General features: G+C 47.4%; 1 protein-coding gene and 2 non-coding genes across 3 annotated transcripts; all 3 read left to right on the forward strand.

Moving 5' to 3' along the window:
- The first annotated feature begins 2,420 nt into the window (after positions 1–2,420).
- On the forward strand, positions 2,421–2,611 carry LOC132221466 (U2 spliceosomal RNA). Its single transcript, XR_009450008.1, has one exon. It is a non-coding gene; the product is annotated as a U2 spliceosomal RNA (small nuclear RNA).
- Positions 2,612–2,921: 310 nt separating this feature from the next.
- On the forward strand, positions 2,922–3,028 carry LOC132221486 (U6 spliceosomal RNA). The gene has a single exon (XR_009450016.1). It is a non-coding gene; the product is annotated as a U6 spliceosomal RNA (small nuclear RNA).
- A 12,069-nt stretch (positions 3,029–15,097) lies between these two features.
- Positions 15,098–15,421, forward strand: LELP1 (late cornified envelope like proline rich 1). Its single transcript, XM_059673744.1, has one exon. The coding sequence runs from the start codon at positions 15,098–15,100 to the stop codon at positions 15,419–15,421; it is 324 nt and encodes a 107-aa protein (XP_059529727.1).
- The last annotated feature ends 537 nt before the right edge of the window (positions 15,422–15,958 follow it).

The raw sequence follows: 15,958 nt of genomic DNA on the forward strand, positions 1-15,958 counted from the left end.
AATTCTAGGGAGAAAAAGCTCCTTGGATTTCCTAGGGCAGTGATGGCGAACCTTTTGAGCTCGGCGTGTCAGCATTTTGAAAAACCCTAACTTAACTCTGGTGCTGTGTCACATATAGAAATTTTTTGATCTTTGCAACCATAGTAAAACAAAGACTTACATTTTTGATATTTATTTTATATATTTAAATGTCATTTAACAAAGAAAAATCAACCAAAAAAATGAGTTCGCGTGTCACCTCTGACACGCGTGTCATAGGTTCTCCATCACTGTCCTAGGAGGAAGTAGATGACTATTGCCTGGGCAGAGAGGGCTGACAGACTTCTAAGAGGATAAGTTAGGGAAAAATTTAATGACATATAAAAATTCCTCAAAATAGCTAGCTTATCAAAACTGACTCAAGGTCTTGCAGAGCTAAATTTTACCATAAGATCTAATAATAACACCCCTGGAAATTTACCCACCTGGTTTCAAAATACGTCCACACAAAAACCTGCATGCAAATCTGTATAGCAGTTTTGTTCACAAGATGTCCTTCAGTGGATGATTGGATAAGCTGTAGACTTAATCATGGACAAGCAATAAGGACCAATCCATCCCTCTTTCAGTGCCCAGTTGAAATGTACATCTCCCGCCTTTCATTTCTACTCCTCAGACCTAAGATGGCCCTATTTGAACTTACTCGATCTAGTGAGATCATCGAAAATCTTTCCTAGAATGTAATTTTCCAAAGAGAGAAGAATGAAGCAAAAAAAGAACACCTATCTACCCATGCTCTCCAGGTAAGGTCAAGGCAAGGCAGAAACACTGAAACATCTAAGCTTCTAACTCAGGGGGGCAGATACCTAACACCTGCCAGGAAACAGGCAGTTTTGTGTGAAATCGGCAATTGTCATGACTGCCAGGAATACAGCTGCCACCCTCAAAAGCTTAAGAACAAGGTATCTGCAAATTGTGTCATCACCACTGAGTCCATGGTAGTTGGGACACAGACTCGAGCACACCAAGGGACTTCCCTAACACAAAATGACTCCTTGTGTCCTCATAACACACCCAAAACACGATTTCTTAAAGGAAGACTTGACTTCCGTAACCCAGGATATGTGAATCGCTTGCCTAAATCTGACGTCACGGTAACAGGGACATTGGTTTCTGAGGACACACCTCCTAAAACGTAGCTGCTGTCCATGACAATGAAGACACTGTTTCTTTAGGTTTGGTGCCCCAGACCCCTCAAAGCAAAAAGCCTGATGCATTTTTGGTCCCTCGGGAGTCTATGGGTTCTCCTTAAACAATGAGTCAGCCACAGGAGCAGCTGCTATCGAGTGATGAGCCCTCAGATGGCTGCTTCAGCCACCCAGTCAGTCTTGACCCCTGAGACCTACTCTTCATCAGCACCTCCTCCTTGGTTAACAGGGAGTCTTTGTGACCAGATGATGCGGGAGGGAGATCCCATGTTGATTCAGTAAATGGGTGAGAGCCAAAAATGAACATCTCCATCCCAACAGTCCTACCCTAGGTTGGGCCTAAAATACAGAGATGAGGGGAAACTCTCCTAGCAGAGAGGAAGAAACAAAGAGCAAGGAAATCTAGACATAGATCATTGTAAATAAATGCAATAATCTATATAATAAAGAGGTAATATGGAAATTAACCCTCATGCCGGCACACCATCACGAGATGGCTGCCCCCACAGCAGAGGCAGAGTTCTTGTAATGAGCCATCAGCAGGTACCTGATGCTGCACCCCCCCACCTGGCGGGGCTTGATGGGGGACCTCAAAGCATGCCCCCGCCCTGGCCTCAGGCCATGCCCCCCACCACAGCACCAGGCCGGGGGACCTGAGGGTGCGCCGGGGGACCTGAGGCTGCATCCCCCCACCTGGTGCAGGGCCAGGGGGCCTGAAGCTACACCCCCTGGCTGGTGGGGCTTGACGGGGTTGGGGCCGGCCGGGTCTGGATCTCACCCAATGGGGCTGGGGCCGGCCAGGTCTGGGTCTCGCACAATTTCTAGGCACGCGTGGGTGGGGGGGGACCTGACTCTGGGTCCCACGGTGTGCCCCAGACTCTGACAGGAGGAAGATTTTCATATACATTTTACTAATTTTCTTTCACCTCTGACATTTCTATTGCAGAGAAAGGACAAATAGCAATATTAAAATATTTCCTCTAATTAATTCTCTTTTAATGTGTACAAATTTCATGCACCGGGCACTAGTGTTAATAATAATGATATGTGAGATTTAAAATTTATGTATATGACAACAGTAACACAAGAGCCTGGGATTAAGTTAGTGAAATTAAGGCACTGTATGGTTCCTAAGGATTTCTGAGGAAGAATTTAAATACTATTGTTTATCAGATTATAGGAGGTCAAGTATGTTTATTGTGATATCTACAGTGTCCTCTAAAAAAAACACACATCACTTCTCGGCCTTTTGGCTAAGATCAATTGTAGCACCTGTCCTTATCAGTTTAATGTCTGATACTTCCTCTATCTGAGGACCTTATAGTAAATGTAATTTTGGAATAGGGAGATGGAATAGGAGCTTGCTCCGTCCACTCCACGCATAGACCCAGTATTGCAGTACCACCAGGAATGGTGCAAAAACAAACAAACAACAACAACAACAACAACAAAGAAACAGCAAATAAATATGTATCCCTAAAAAACTAATGGGGAGGGATGAAAAATAAAAACATTTATTTATCAATCTAAAAAGGGGCAAGATAAGGTGGGAATGACTGGGGGGCAGGGGGTCAATTGTGGAAAAAAAGGAGACATATGTAAAACTTTAGCCAATAAAAAGGGGCAAGAGAAGAGACATAAAGAAATATTAAAGCAATGGGGAAGAAGCTCCAGTTCCACTGAGGATGTAGAAAGCCAGAGAGCTGCACTCTCACCTTAAAGAGAGTAAAAGTCGTGCTCGCTTCGGCAGCACATATACTAAAATTGGAACGATACAGAGAAGATTAGCATGGCCCCTGCGCAAGGATGACACGCAAATTCGTGAAGCGTTCCATATTTTTGAACTCTTACCATTTGCAACGTCATGGATGGAACTGGAGAGCACTATGCTAAGTGAAATAAGCCAATCAATAAAGGAAAAATACCACATGATCTCACTCATTCATGGACAATAGAGACCATTATAAACTTTTGAACAATAATAGATACAGAGGCAGAGCTGCCTCAAACAGATTGTCAAACTGCAGCGGGAAGGCCGGGGAGGGTTGGGGGGCAGGAGGTAGGGGGGTAAGAGATCAACTAAAGGACTTGTATGCATGCATATAAGCATAACCAATGGACATAAGACACGGGGCGATAGGGGAGGCTAGGGGACTGTCTAGGGCGGGGGGATAAAATGGATACATATGTAATACCCTTTGTAATACTTTAAGCAATAAAAAAAATAAATAAATAAAAATAAAAATAGGGGAAAAGTTCACTAGAAAAAAAAAAAGAGAGAGTAAAAGTCACATACACTACAAAAGCATAACTTTTCTCAAGCCCATATAATCAGCAGTTTCAAAATAATCAAAGGCTTAAAACAATCAAGAGGCAGAATGTGAGCACCGGCTCCCCTATGTGAAACTTCAGGAGAAAGAGATGTCAGGAGGCATATATCAAACAAGAAAAACTCAGCTAAGATGTCTAATAAATTTCCAACAACTAAGTATCAGCCAGCATGACAGTATGGGAGCCCAGAGGTCACAGAAACAGGGGACTCTGCACCCACTTGATGGTCATTCTCCATGCTTCTCCACTTGGTACTTGTGAGAAATGCTGGGAACAGGGAGGTAGACCCGAGGATGCCTCCCTCATTGGTGCCGACACAGGGGAAGGGAACAACCATCACGGTAAGAAAGGCACAAAGCACCACCAATAGCCTCTCCTCTTTGGGAAAAGCAAGTCTTATGCTTCTGGTGAGGGGCAGCAGATTCTATTGCCCCCCAGCGCACAGAGAAAGACCACTGTGGCTGGGGAAAGCGTGGAAGAAAAAAGCCTTCGGCTCCTAAGAAAGATTGAGGAAGAGGGCTTGGGTCCTAAATTCCTGTACCAATATTATTAGAAACCAATTCCAGCATGACAGCAGGCTGCATCTGGGAATGGCTGAAGGCCATTTCCCCAAACCTGAATAGAATACATTAAATTGATTGCTTGGCTGCCAGACAGTTAAAGGGCATCTTAATCTACATGTTATTGCCACCTACTGGCCAAACACCTGAACAGCCGTAGGCTAATTCCCCCATTCTGACAATGGACTCTGTATGAAACCCTGACCCTTTGAAGTGTATATCTCCACCTGGTCTCAGGACAAATTGTGTTAATAAAAAGCATGGGGTCCTGAGATGAGAACTTAGAACTTAGATCTTAGTTTCCTTTAAGCTAAGCTCCTCTGACCCCCAAATGCCTTTCAAAATTATGCTTCGTCTCTGGACTCCTATTTCATCTACGCACAGCCTTATCCAGATGGCTGAACCCTTCTAGATGCTGGAACAAGAACCCCGGCATTAGAGGTCTCATATACTAGGAGAAGGCAGAAACTCTCTCTCACGAAAGACCTACCAACAATACAAGTAAGAGTTTGGCTGCTACAGGAAGGAGGCACAAGACCCCTGAAGAGTTGCTACCTTGTTTTCCTAGGTGCTGACAGTCCCACGCTGTGTGTGTTTTCACGTGGCTCCATGAATGGCCTTGAACAGGACAGCATCATCCCTCCATTTTCTAGGCCAAAAGGGTCACAGGCTGAACCTGAAACTAATAATAAAAAAAAATGTATGTCCATTGTAATTGAAAAATTTAAAAATGATTTAAATTTTTTTGAATGTCACAGGCTGGGGCCTTCCCTAAACTCTACATTTGCATATGTACACACTGACCTTTTCTGTGATCCTCACGCCCACGAGTGACTTGTGATCTACTAGAAACCCAAATTCATCTTCTCTCATTTTCTTCAAATCCGATTCCGTGTCTGGACTACATCCATTTAGAAGCTTTGCAACTCATGCTCCCAAAATATCATGGGCTACTTCCTCCTACAAAAGTTAATCTAATTGATCTCCTATCAGGCCATCTGTTTTGAAATGGCATTTACTATGATTTTGTTAGTACACTCAAGAAATGAAGCTCCAAAGCCATTAACTCTACCATTCAATTCCTGGATCCATATTCAAAGAAACCAACTTAAAACAATGCAGCAAATACAATCAAAGGTATAAAGGAATGATAAAAGTTAAAAGGTTCCAAGGTACAAATACGATTATGATAACTGATACACATTGTAGATCATCAAGAAATGGTCAAGTTTTTAGAAAAATAACGTTATAGAAGAGGATATTCACACACTCTCAAAGAGAAACTCACCAAATGACTAACTGTAGAAAGAAAAAGCTATGTTTTATAATAAACAGACCTGGTAGGCCCCTCCATTGAGCCAGACACATAACCTGTCCTCTGCAAATAAGACAACATCACCAGGAAGCAAGACGGTGGTCAAGACATTCAATGGATATAAGAAATCATCTGGAAGTATTTCAGTGTAGAATTATGACTCCACTAGTAGTACAGAACCTGGCTACAAAGTATAGAAACGTCCTGTTTCTGTAATCAAGGCGGTTACAATACAAAGCTGAAGAGAGGGGGTACTTTTCTGCTCACCCCTCAGGTTTTATGTTACATAACTTTCTCCAGGTAAATGCTCTTCCTTTGCATTCCCTTAAAACTATCCCCACACCTCAAAGATGATCATTGGTGCACACATCCCACACTGTCCTCAAATTTAAATTTGGGCTGCTCTCCTCCTCACTTGTCCCCCTGCCCAGCCTTCCACTTCTTTTTCTTCCTTGTGGGGTACATCCTCAAAGGGTGTCTCTCTGGCACCGTCCCACTCCACGATTGGCTGCTGGTGGGAGGCCGTTCCTTTACCCTCATTGGTTGCTGAGGGGGAGGCACATTCGAGGATCTAGGGTCATTATTAGGGTTGTCAAGGGTCTGGGTGAAGGGCCAAGTGTTAAGGGGTATGGTCAGAGGTCAGGGGCCATAGGTCAAAGGTAACAGGTGAAAGGTCAAGTGTCACAGGTCCAAGCTCACAGACCATAGGTCAAATGGTCACAGGACAAGGGTCAAAAGCCAAAAGTCAGGACACAGTTAGTCAGGGGTCAAAGGTTGAAGGTCAAGGGTCGGTGGTCAAGGGTGATAGATCAGGGTTAAAGGTCATGGGTCAAGGGTCAGGTGTGAAGGGTCATTATCCAAGAATCTAGGGCAGTGATGGTGAACCTATGACACGCATGTCAGAGGTGACACGCGAACTCATTTTTTTGGTTGATTTTTCTTTGTTAAATGGCATTTAAATATATAAAATAAATATCAAAAATATGTCTTTGTTTTATTATGGTTGCAAATATCAAAAAATTTCTATATGTGACACGGCACCAGAGTTAAGTTAGGGTTTTTCAAAATGCTGACATGAGAAGCTCAAAAGGTTTGCCATCACTGACCTAGGGTCTAGGTTTTAGGGTTCAGGGTCTAGGGTTAGGTTTCAGCTTAGGGTTGTTAGGGTTCTCAAGGGTCCAGATGCCGAAACCGGTTTGGCTCGGTGAATAGAGCGTCAGCCTGCGGACTGAGGGGTCCCAGGTTTGATTCTGGTCAAGGGCATGTACCTGGGTTGTGGGCACATCCCCAGTGGGGGATGTGCAGGAGGCAGCTGATCGATGTTTCTCTCTCATCGATGTTTCTAACTCTCTATCTCTCTCCCTTCATCTCTGTAAAAAATCAATAAAATATATTTTTTTTTAAAAAAAAAAAGGGTCCAGATGAAGGAGCAAGCGTCATGGGGCAAAGGATAGTGGTGGGAGTTAAAGGTCAGGTCAGGGATCAATGGTCATAGGTTGGCATTATATTGCAATGTCAAGGGTCAAAGGTCAAGCATCAAGGGGTGGAAACAAAGGTCAGATGTCAGGGGTCAAAAGGTCAAGGGCCATAGGTCAAATTGTTAGGGTCACCAAGGCCCAGGTGAAGGGTCAAACATCAAGGGGTCAGAGGTCAATGGTCATAGGGCAAATGTTATGGATCAGGGGTCATGGCTCAGAGGTCAAGGGTCATAAGATCAAGGGTCATAGGTCAGCATTAACCAGTTAAATGCTACACATCCACAACAGAAACCATCCCCACACGCCATGATATTTTAAATTCAATGAAAAAAATCAATTTGCAATGAACATTATACAAATAAACATATTACTCACAATTCTAGTGTCATTGAATATTTTAAGCTGAAAATTCTCACACAAAAAATGATTTTAAAGTTGGTCAGGGCTGCCACTGAGGGAAAACATTTTTTTATAGACACAGCTGGCATGTGGGGAAGGTCCACCACTTGTGTCTACATACGCTTATGGCGTACAATGAGTTAAAGGTCATGAGTCAATGGATCAAATGTGAAGGGTCAGTACTCAAGGACCTATGGTCTAGGTTCCAGGGTGCACGGTATAGGGTTAGGTTTCAGTTTAGGGTTGTTAAGGTTGACAGGGTTGTTAAGGCTCTGGGTGAATGGTCAAGAGTCAAGGAGTAGGGACAAAGGTCAGACATCAAGGGTCAAATGTCAAGGGCCATAGGTAAAATTGTTAGGGTTTTCAAGGGTCCACATGAAGGGTCAAGTGTCAAGGGGTAGGGGAAATGTCCAGACAACTGGGGTCAAAGGTCAAGGGCCATGGGTCAAAGGTCAATGGTCAGAGGTCAAGGGTCAAATGTGAAGGTCACTGTTCAAGTATGTAGGGTCTAGGTCAGTGATGGTGAACCTTTTGAGCTCGGCATGTCAGCATTTTGAAAAACCCTAACTTAACTCTGGTGCCGTGTCACATATAGAAATTTTTTGATATTTGCAACCATAGTAAAACAAAGACATATTTTTGATATTTATTTTATATATTTAAATGCCATTTAACAAAGAAAAATCAAAAAAATGAGTTCGCGTGTCACCTCTGACACACGTGTCATAGGTTTGCCATCACTGGTCTAGGTTCTATGGTCCAGGGTCTAGGGTTAGGGTTTGTAAGAGTGTTAGGGGTATTAGAGTTGTCAAGGGACAGGGTGAAGGGTAAAGTGTCCAGGGGTAGATTAAAGGTCAAAGGTCGGGGGTTAAAGGTCATGAAGAAAGTGTCAGGTGTGAAGGGTCAGCGTTCAAAGAACTAGGGTCAAGGTTTTAGGGTCCAGGGTTAGGTTTTAGGTTAGAGTTGTTAGGTTGTTAGGCTTCTTAAGGGTTAAGTTCAAGGGTCAAGCATCAAGGAGTAGGGTCACTGGTCAGAAGTAAGGGGTCAAACATCAGAGGTTAAGAATCAAACGTCAAGAATCAGGACACCGATAAAAGGTCACGGGTCTAAGGTCATGGAAAAGGGATCAAGGGTCAAAGATCCATGACCCTGAGGCACCTTGGGTGGGTGAAAATGGGGACCACACATCAGCTGCAGAGACCGTCCTGATTCCCAATCCAGCTCTGCTCCATCCAAGCCAAGGGAAGCGCCGAGGCCTGGCTCTGAGCTGTGGATGGGAATGATGTGCTGGGCTGGCTCCCAGTGGGCACGGGCTGGGTGGCAGGGTGACTTTACTTCCTGCAGCAACAGGAACTGGCCAGCAGAGGGGGACAGCCTCTGCCGCCGCCCAAGGCAGGCAGCTGGGCTGGGCGGAAACCACACCTGGTTCCCCTTGAGCAGGGCAAGGGGGAGGCTGAAGGCTGGCTTTGGGGCCAGGTGGGCACCCAGCTGCCTTGGGAGGCCTGTTCTGCCCACCACCCTGCAGACGGGTCCCCTCTGGTGGCCGCACTGCGCAGGCTGAGCCCTCCAGGTGCAGGACGTCAGCACAGACTGGGTGGTCTCGGCATTTCCTCCGGGGAGAGGGGAGGCCGGTGTGGGGGCGCAGTGCCCACCTGGTGTCTGCACCCCTCTGCCTAAGGGGGTCCACCCTGGGCGCCTCCCAGACTGGTTTGAGGACCTGGGGCTGCAGGCAGGACCTGGGGAACTGGTGACCGGCCGGGCCTGGGCTCAGCAGGCCCCTGGGCTGCAGGGGAGCGCTGAGGGTGCCTGTGCTGAATGGGGACCCAGGGGGTGAGCGATGCTGCCACGGAGCTGGGGGGCATCGGGGACTTGGACCAGGAGGCCCCAGGCAGAGCCACGTCTCAGAGCAATTGCAGGAAGTCTGCTGGTTTGCAGACCCCGAATCAATTTCACTTCGAGGTAAAACAATATCGGCCAGGAGAGGCAGGCGGCCTAAGCCAGACGGGGAAATCATGGCACTTTGTAATCTCAGCCACAGACAGCGAGGGGAGGTGGGATGTTCCCCACGCAGGGCCCTCGCCCCAGTGCAGCGCGACTCCCCCAAGGTTACCAGCTGGGAGGGACCTTGAGACAGAGAGCAGCCGCCCGGAGGCACTGGTGCCGAGAGAGACCGGCCCACTGTCTGCTGGGGGTGGAGGAGGGAGTGAGGGGAAGGGTGACGCCCATCAGAGCAAACCGCCGCTTACCCAGAGGTCACAGGTCAAGGAGACAGCGGCTCTGGGCGGCCGAGGGTCCATTTCCAGCTCCGTCCTTTTACTGCTGTGCACCTCGAAGGAAGAAATCACTTGCCCTCTCTGTGCCGCAGTAGCTTCACCTGTACGATGGGCACGTGAACAGGGGGGCGTGGCCACGTGGACAGCCGGAAGTGCAGCCTCAGGAAATAGACCTCTCCTTTTGGGGCTTTTATTTTATTTATTTTTATTGATTTCAGAGAGGAAGGAAGAGGCAGAGAGAGAGATAGAAACATCAATGATGAGAGAGAACTATTGATCAGCTGCCTCCTGCAAGCCCCCCACTGGGGATGGAGCCTGCAACCCGGGCATGTGCCCTTGACCGGAATCGAACCTGGGACCCTTTAGTCTGCAGGCTGACGCTCTATCCATTGAGCCAAACTGGCTAGGGCTCCTTTTGGGGCTTTTCCGGGTTCTGGGAACACCTGAGCCCTGCCCTCAACTCAGCCCAGCTCACAGGTGGCTTCCCCAGCTGCCTCCCGGTTGCCATGGTGTCAGAGGAGGAGGAGGAGGAGGAGGGGCAGATTTCTGAGAAGCAATCACAAAACACACACCAGTGGGCCCCTCCTTGCTCACTCCCTCTCTCCGATGTCAAAGCCATCCATTTGTGCAGCTGGCCTGGGGCCTCTTCCTAGCCCGGAGCAAAGGAGGTCAAGGAGGCAGAGGGTCCAGAGAGTAGGTTTTGGGACCCCAACCTCACCCAGCAGATTCCCTGGACCCGGGCTCCACCGCCCTCCCACAGTTCCCAGACCAGGCAGGCTCTTTCCTGCCTCCCTGCCTTTGCGCATGCAGTTCCCTCCACCTGGAATGCCCTTCCTCAGCCTTCAGGTCCCAGCCGGCTTTAACTCCCCTGGACAATCTTCCCTGAGTTTCTTGGGGCTCCCCCTGCATCCTGCACCCACCACGGTCACAGCCATTTTGTTGATGATGCTTTCACGGGGCGGTGAGGTCTTGGGGATGCTAGCTTTGCCTTTGTACCCCAGCACCTGGCACGGGCAGGTGCTCAGTAAAGCCAGGAGGAAGGGAGGGAGGGAGGAGGGGGGAAGGGAGGAGGGGGGAAGGGAAGGGAACAAAAAAACACCTCTCGTAGGATTGGACAGGATCTGGACCTTGAGCACCTGGCACAGGCCTGGGCACGAAGCAAAGCCCACTGCCTTCCTGCCACCTCCACTTGAGCCTGGGCTCCAGCACCTTCTGCCTCACCCCATTTGGAGCCGCTCAGACGTCCTCTCTATACCCACAGGCCTGTGTCTGTTGCCCATTTGGATGCAAGGTAATGACACCAGGTTGCAGATGTGCACTTGACTTCACAAGGAGCTAGTGTGTTTGGGAGAAAGGCCTCCATTCTTGGAAATCTGGGAATGTGCAAACTTGCAAGGGCCTGAGGGATGACCCTTAGCAGGGCACTTCAAAGCGTTTTCACACTGAGTACTTTCTGCACACAAAGCCTTACCTGATGGTCATTATGTAAAACAGATGGAAACTACGCTGCTTGGGGCAAAGTGGTGGGTGTTGAAGGCACTGGAAGATGGGACCAGAGTCCCCTTTCCCCTGTAGCTCTGGGTTCTGGGGAGATGGGGGTTGGGGTTGGTCCTGGCGGTGGGATGGGGCAGCCAGGAGAGTGGGAGAGCCCTGGGGACAGTTCAGTGACTGACAAGTACTAACTGGTACAGAAGGGCTTCTGTATTTTCAGAACTGCGAGTTCATGCCCATGTGGCTGGGCCAACGAACTCATCTTTCACAGCAAGAAGTCATTCTGTACACACAAAAAAGAAAATATGTCCTTGGAAAAAATCATAATGACTTCAACCTTTAATGTTCTCACAGTTTCTTTTTCTTTTCTTTTTTTAATCTTGAAGGAATATGTTAGAGGAAGTGTCTCTTATCTATAGGGAATATTTATATGAATTCAGCAATTCCATCAACTTCTCTTTCTTTTGTGAAATTCAAGTGAAATTAAATTGTATCTTAAAAAAATGAAGAGAAAAAAAAGAAAACAGAGTTCTGTGGCTCTTCCCATTTTATGAAAAAAATAGAAAGACTTTGGAAAGCTCAACTGGTTGTAAGCGTTTCCCATGGGCCAGATGCGGCCCACGGGAGAGGCAGAGCTGCCCTCGGGGCTATGTCAAGTCCTATCCTAGAGGGCCACCTGGCGGTGAGGTAATCAGCAGTGAGAGCTGGGAGATCTGCCAAATGCCTAGGAGCTGCAGGAGCTCTGGGCAGCCAGCCAAGGAGATGTTTGCTGATATTGAGGAACTGTGATCAAAACCTCAGCCAGGGGACGGGGGTCCCCTGAAGAACACCTTCAAGTTTCCCTCATGCTGGATATCAGGAGATCAGAACGGCATCAGTTAGGTAAGAACCTTCCTGCCCCTTCTATCTCCTCCCTCTGCAGCTCCCATCCTGGAACTGGAGGCACCTGGGTGAGTGAAGAGAAACACCGGGTAGAGAGGATGCTCTTTCTGTCCCCGGTGGGAAAGAGAAGGGAATCCAGTGTTCATGGAAACAGGCCTTCCGATTACTGGAATAAGATGGTTTGTATAAACAGAAGGAACCAGAGAACTTGTTATTGTCCAAGCTTTACCCTAGAAGTTGATGGCATCTGCCACAGACCTCATCCCAGGGGGAAGGGAAGAGCCCGTTCCACAGAGAGAGTGTTAAGAGGCATCCAGGGAAGGAATAGAGTTGTGTTCTCACTTCATCCTGTGAGTCTTGCCTACTCAACAAGAATGACGGCCAAGATGAACTTCCTGCAGCCGAGTTCCAGGCTCCGTGTGTCTGAGCCCCACTTAGCTTTCCCACACTCATCTGCTATTTCACCTCAGACCACCCCTAATCCAACCACAAAGACGCACTGGCCAAGCCTTTGGAAGGCACGGGAGGAATTTTCTCAGAGGCAAACCTTTCTACTCTAAGGATCTGGAGTTAACCCAGTACGTCTGGACTGGTCAAAAGCATCAAACTCAACTCCTTTAGGTAGTGTTTATTTGCCATGTATATCAAAGGATGTCCACTCCCTGATTGGGAAAAAAAACCACAGAGCCCAATAAACAGTGCATTATAGCCAGAGACATTGAGAAAAATAGCTAAGCCCAGCCTGGCCAGTGTGGCTTCATTGATTGAGCATCGACTCATAAACCCAGAGGTCACCAATTCAATTCCCAGTCTGGGCACATGCCCGGGTTTCCAGCTCTGTCTCCAGTAGGGGGTGTGCAGCAACTAATCGATGATTCTCATCATTGATGTTTTTAATCTCTCTCTCCTCCCCTCTCTCTAAAATCAATAAAAACATATTTTAAAAATTTGTTTATTAAAGAGCTAATCCCAGGCCAGGTGGCTCAGTTGGTTGAAGTGTCATCAGTTGGTTGGAGCACCAAAGGTTGTGGGTTCAATCCTGGTGGGGGGGTGGGAGGGGGCGTCCAGGAGGCAACTCATCAATGTTTTCTCTCACATCAATGCCTCTCTCTCTCTCTCTCTCTCTCTCTCTCTCTCTCTCTCAAAAAAAAAAAAATCAATTTTATAAAACATATCCTTGGGTGAGAATTTGAGAGAGAGAGAATAATCCTTGGACTTGAGCCAGGCATATAGGGTAGAAAAAAGAGGCTTCAGAATCTCATATTTTTAAAAAAAAAAGAGAGAGGAAAGGGAAGTCAAAATGGCTGTGGTCAAGCCAGGGAGGCTGTCCTAGAAAGGGGGAGAAGGGGCAAGTACAAAGGAGTTAAAATTGGGGAGGCTGGGGGAGCAAAAAAGACACCACGTATAAACGGAGCTTTTCTGTTGCCAGCAACAATGAGCCGCCCTGTCCTTAGAGTTCAGTGGTCTTCACCATACCCTGATTTCACCGGCACAAATTTTGAAGAACCCAGGGAGAGGACAGGACAACAAAAGGAGTGATTAATCACAGTCCGTCCTTCTGTTCAAGGACTTGAGGTGAGTTGGAGGCTCAGTAGTCACACAACAATCACTACTTGATGATGCAGCGCTGAGGTCACAAGTGGGACTCCCCTCCCCTCCCCCGGCTTCCTCATTGCTGAGCAGAGGAACCAGAGGGAAAAGCCACCTTCCCAAGCACAGCCATACCATCTACCTCACTCGACTACTTGTCAAGTTCAGTACCAACACAAAGGGGTGAGTTGCATGTACAACTGGAAATGCCCACCTCGTTTTTATCTCCTTTCCTGGGAGTGACCTACAGCATCCCAGGCAGTAAAAAGGTTGAGATAGTGGCCATACCCAGGTGCAAGTTTCCTCTCACTTTCAGTAGCAAGTACAGGAAGACACATCATTTGAGAGAGAGATTCTTAACAATATTTGGAGTTCAATTTCATGATCTTTATCTCCGGAGAGCAATACTGATTTGAAGACTAAATTAGATAAAGTGGTACTTTTATATTGTTAAATCAAAGGGTGCCCATTAAATCCAACTTGAAAGTCTTTTCAGAAACTAAAAACCCCTGTTGTATCTAGAAGTCAACATGTCCGTGGAGGAAGACCCAGCTCAAGGCAAAACTTAAGAAAGGGAAAAGGAATCCCTCCTCACCATTGTGTTTTGTGGTCCTAACATTTATGTTTTCAGAGAAATTAGAATTCTCCAGTTCATCACATCCTCTCTTGATTTCCTCTCTTACCCGAATCACTGTAGGAGGGGTTCCTAGAGTGGTCCAGCCATGGTAGGGATGCAGCCATCTTCCCGTGCCAGCACTTGAGTGAAAAAATCAATTCTCAAGGTTTGGAGGACTTAAGCTGGACCCAGGATTGAAAGAAGTGCCCTGGGTCCAGAGCCCACTAACTAATATACACGCTCATTCCGCCTCTAGAGGGATGGGGAGTGGACTTACAGGAGCCTCTTAGCAGTCTGATCAAACTTACAGACTCTTTGGGATGTTTTTAAATTAATTTATCTTAAATTAATGTTTTAAAATGCATGACATTACAGGAGATACTGAGTATATTGATAAATACATGGTTAAACTCAGTTCTTATGATTTGGGGGCAGGGGGTTCCCAGGACCCTAGGTTAAGAACTCCTACTAGGGGCTGTGAAATGGGAACAAAAGTGAAATGAAAGCAAAGAATGGAGAGATCGAGAAATGTGGTCAACAACCCACCAAAACAACAAGAGGACAGCCCTTAAGTGAGAGTTTGGTCTAGAGCAGTGATGGCGAATCTATGACACGTGTGTCAGAGGTGACACGCGAACTCATTTTTTTGGTTGATTTTTCTTTGTTAAATGGCATTTAAACATATAAAATAAATAACAAAAATAGAAGTATTTGTTTTACTATGGTTGCAAAGATCAAAAAATTTCTATATGTGACACAGCACCAGAGTTAAGTGAGGGTTTTTCCAAATGCTGACCCGCCGAGCTCAGAAGGTTCGCCATCACTGGTCTAGAGCCTGAACACATCTGGGAAAGCTTCCTTAGGAACAGGATGGGCAGGAGGTATGGGAAGGCTGGACTGGTCCCCTCTCACTTTGCGGCGTGGTCTCCCACATAGTCACATATTTCCTTGCAGGGCCCAGAAAATCAAGAAAGAATGTCGAGTGATGATAAAAATAAGCCGAGCGATCCGAAGAATGAGCCCAAGAACTGTGACCCAAAATGTGAACCAAAGATTGAGACCAAATGCCAACCCAGCTGTTTAAAGAAGCTGCTGCAACGGTGCTCTGAAAAGTGCCCCCGGGAAAAGTGCCCACCACCGCCCAAGTGCCCCCCATGCCCCCCGCCATGTCCCAAGCCATGCCCCCCGCCGTGTCCCAAGCCATGCCCATGCCCACCGCCATGCCCTCCCAAGCCGTGTTCTAAGCCCTGTCCTCCTAAATGCCCGCCTTGCCCACCCCAGTGCCCTCCCCCGGAGTGAGGCACCAAGGGCGTCACCCAGCCCCATACCGCCATCATCTCCACGTGCTCACCACCTTGGGGCTGAGAACTGAAACCATGAACTGACAAGTAAACGTGTCCCTCTGCTGTGCAAGACTTGCTTCTCCTGGGGTGTTGGTTTTTCGTGGGGTATTTTTGGCAGTTTTCGATTTATCTGTTGTTTTCCAGCACTAACCCACCAAGAAGCTATCCCTGAGGAGTGAGGCCAAGACCCCGGCCCTCTACGATCAACGACCTTTGAAGACAGTGCCTCCTCTGGCCTCGCCTGCTACATAGAGAAAGATGGCATCTCCTGAGGGTGCACCCAGGGTACACCTCCCTGTAAGAGCACAGCCCGAGAGCCATAAAGATGGCTTGTAAAGTGGCTAACTCCAGGGACCAAGTGGGCATGAGGGAGGAAGAGGAGAGGGATATTAGGAAAGGGCCCGGAAGGCTCAGGAAAAGAATCCTACCTGTTGCTTTGAGACTCATCGCCCGACGCTTGGACATAGCACTCTAAAACCAGGCTGCATGGATT

Source organism: Myotis daubentonii, chromosome 18, assembly GCF_963259705.1.
Source record: "Myotis daubentonii chromosome 18, mMyoDau2.1, whole genome shotgun sequence".
Lineage (NCBI taxonomy): Eukaryota > Metazoa > Chordata > Mammalia > Chiroptera > Vespertilionidae > Myotis > Myotis daubentonii.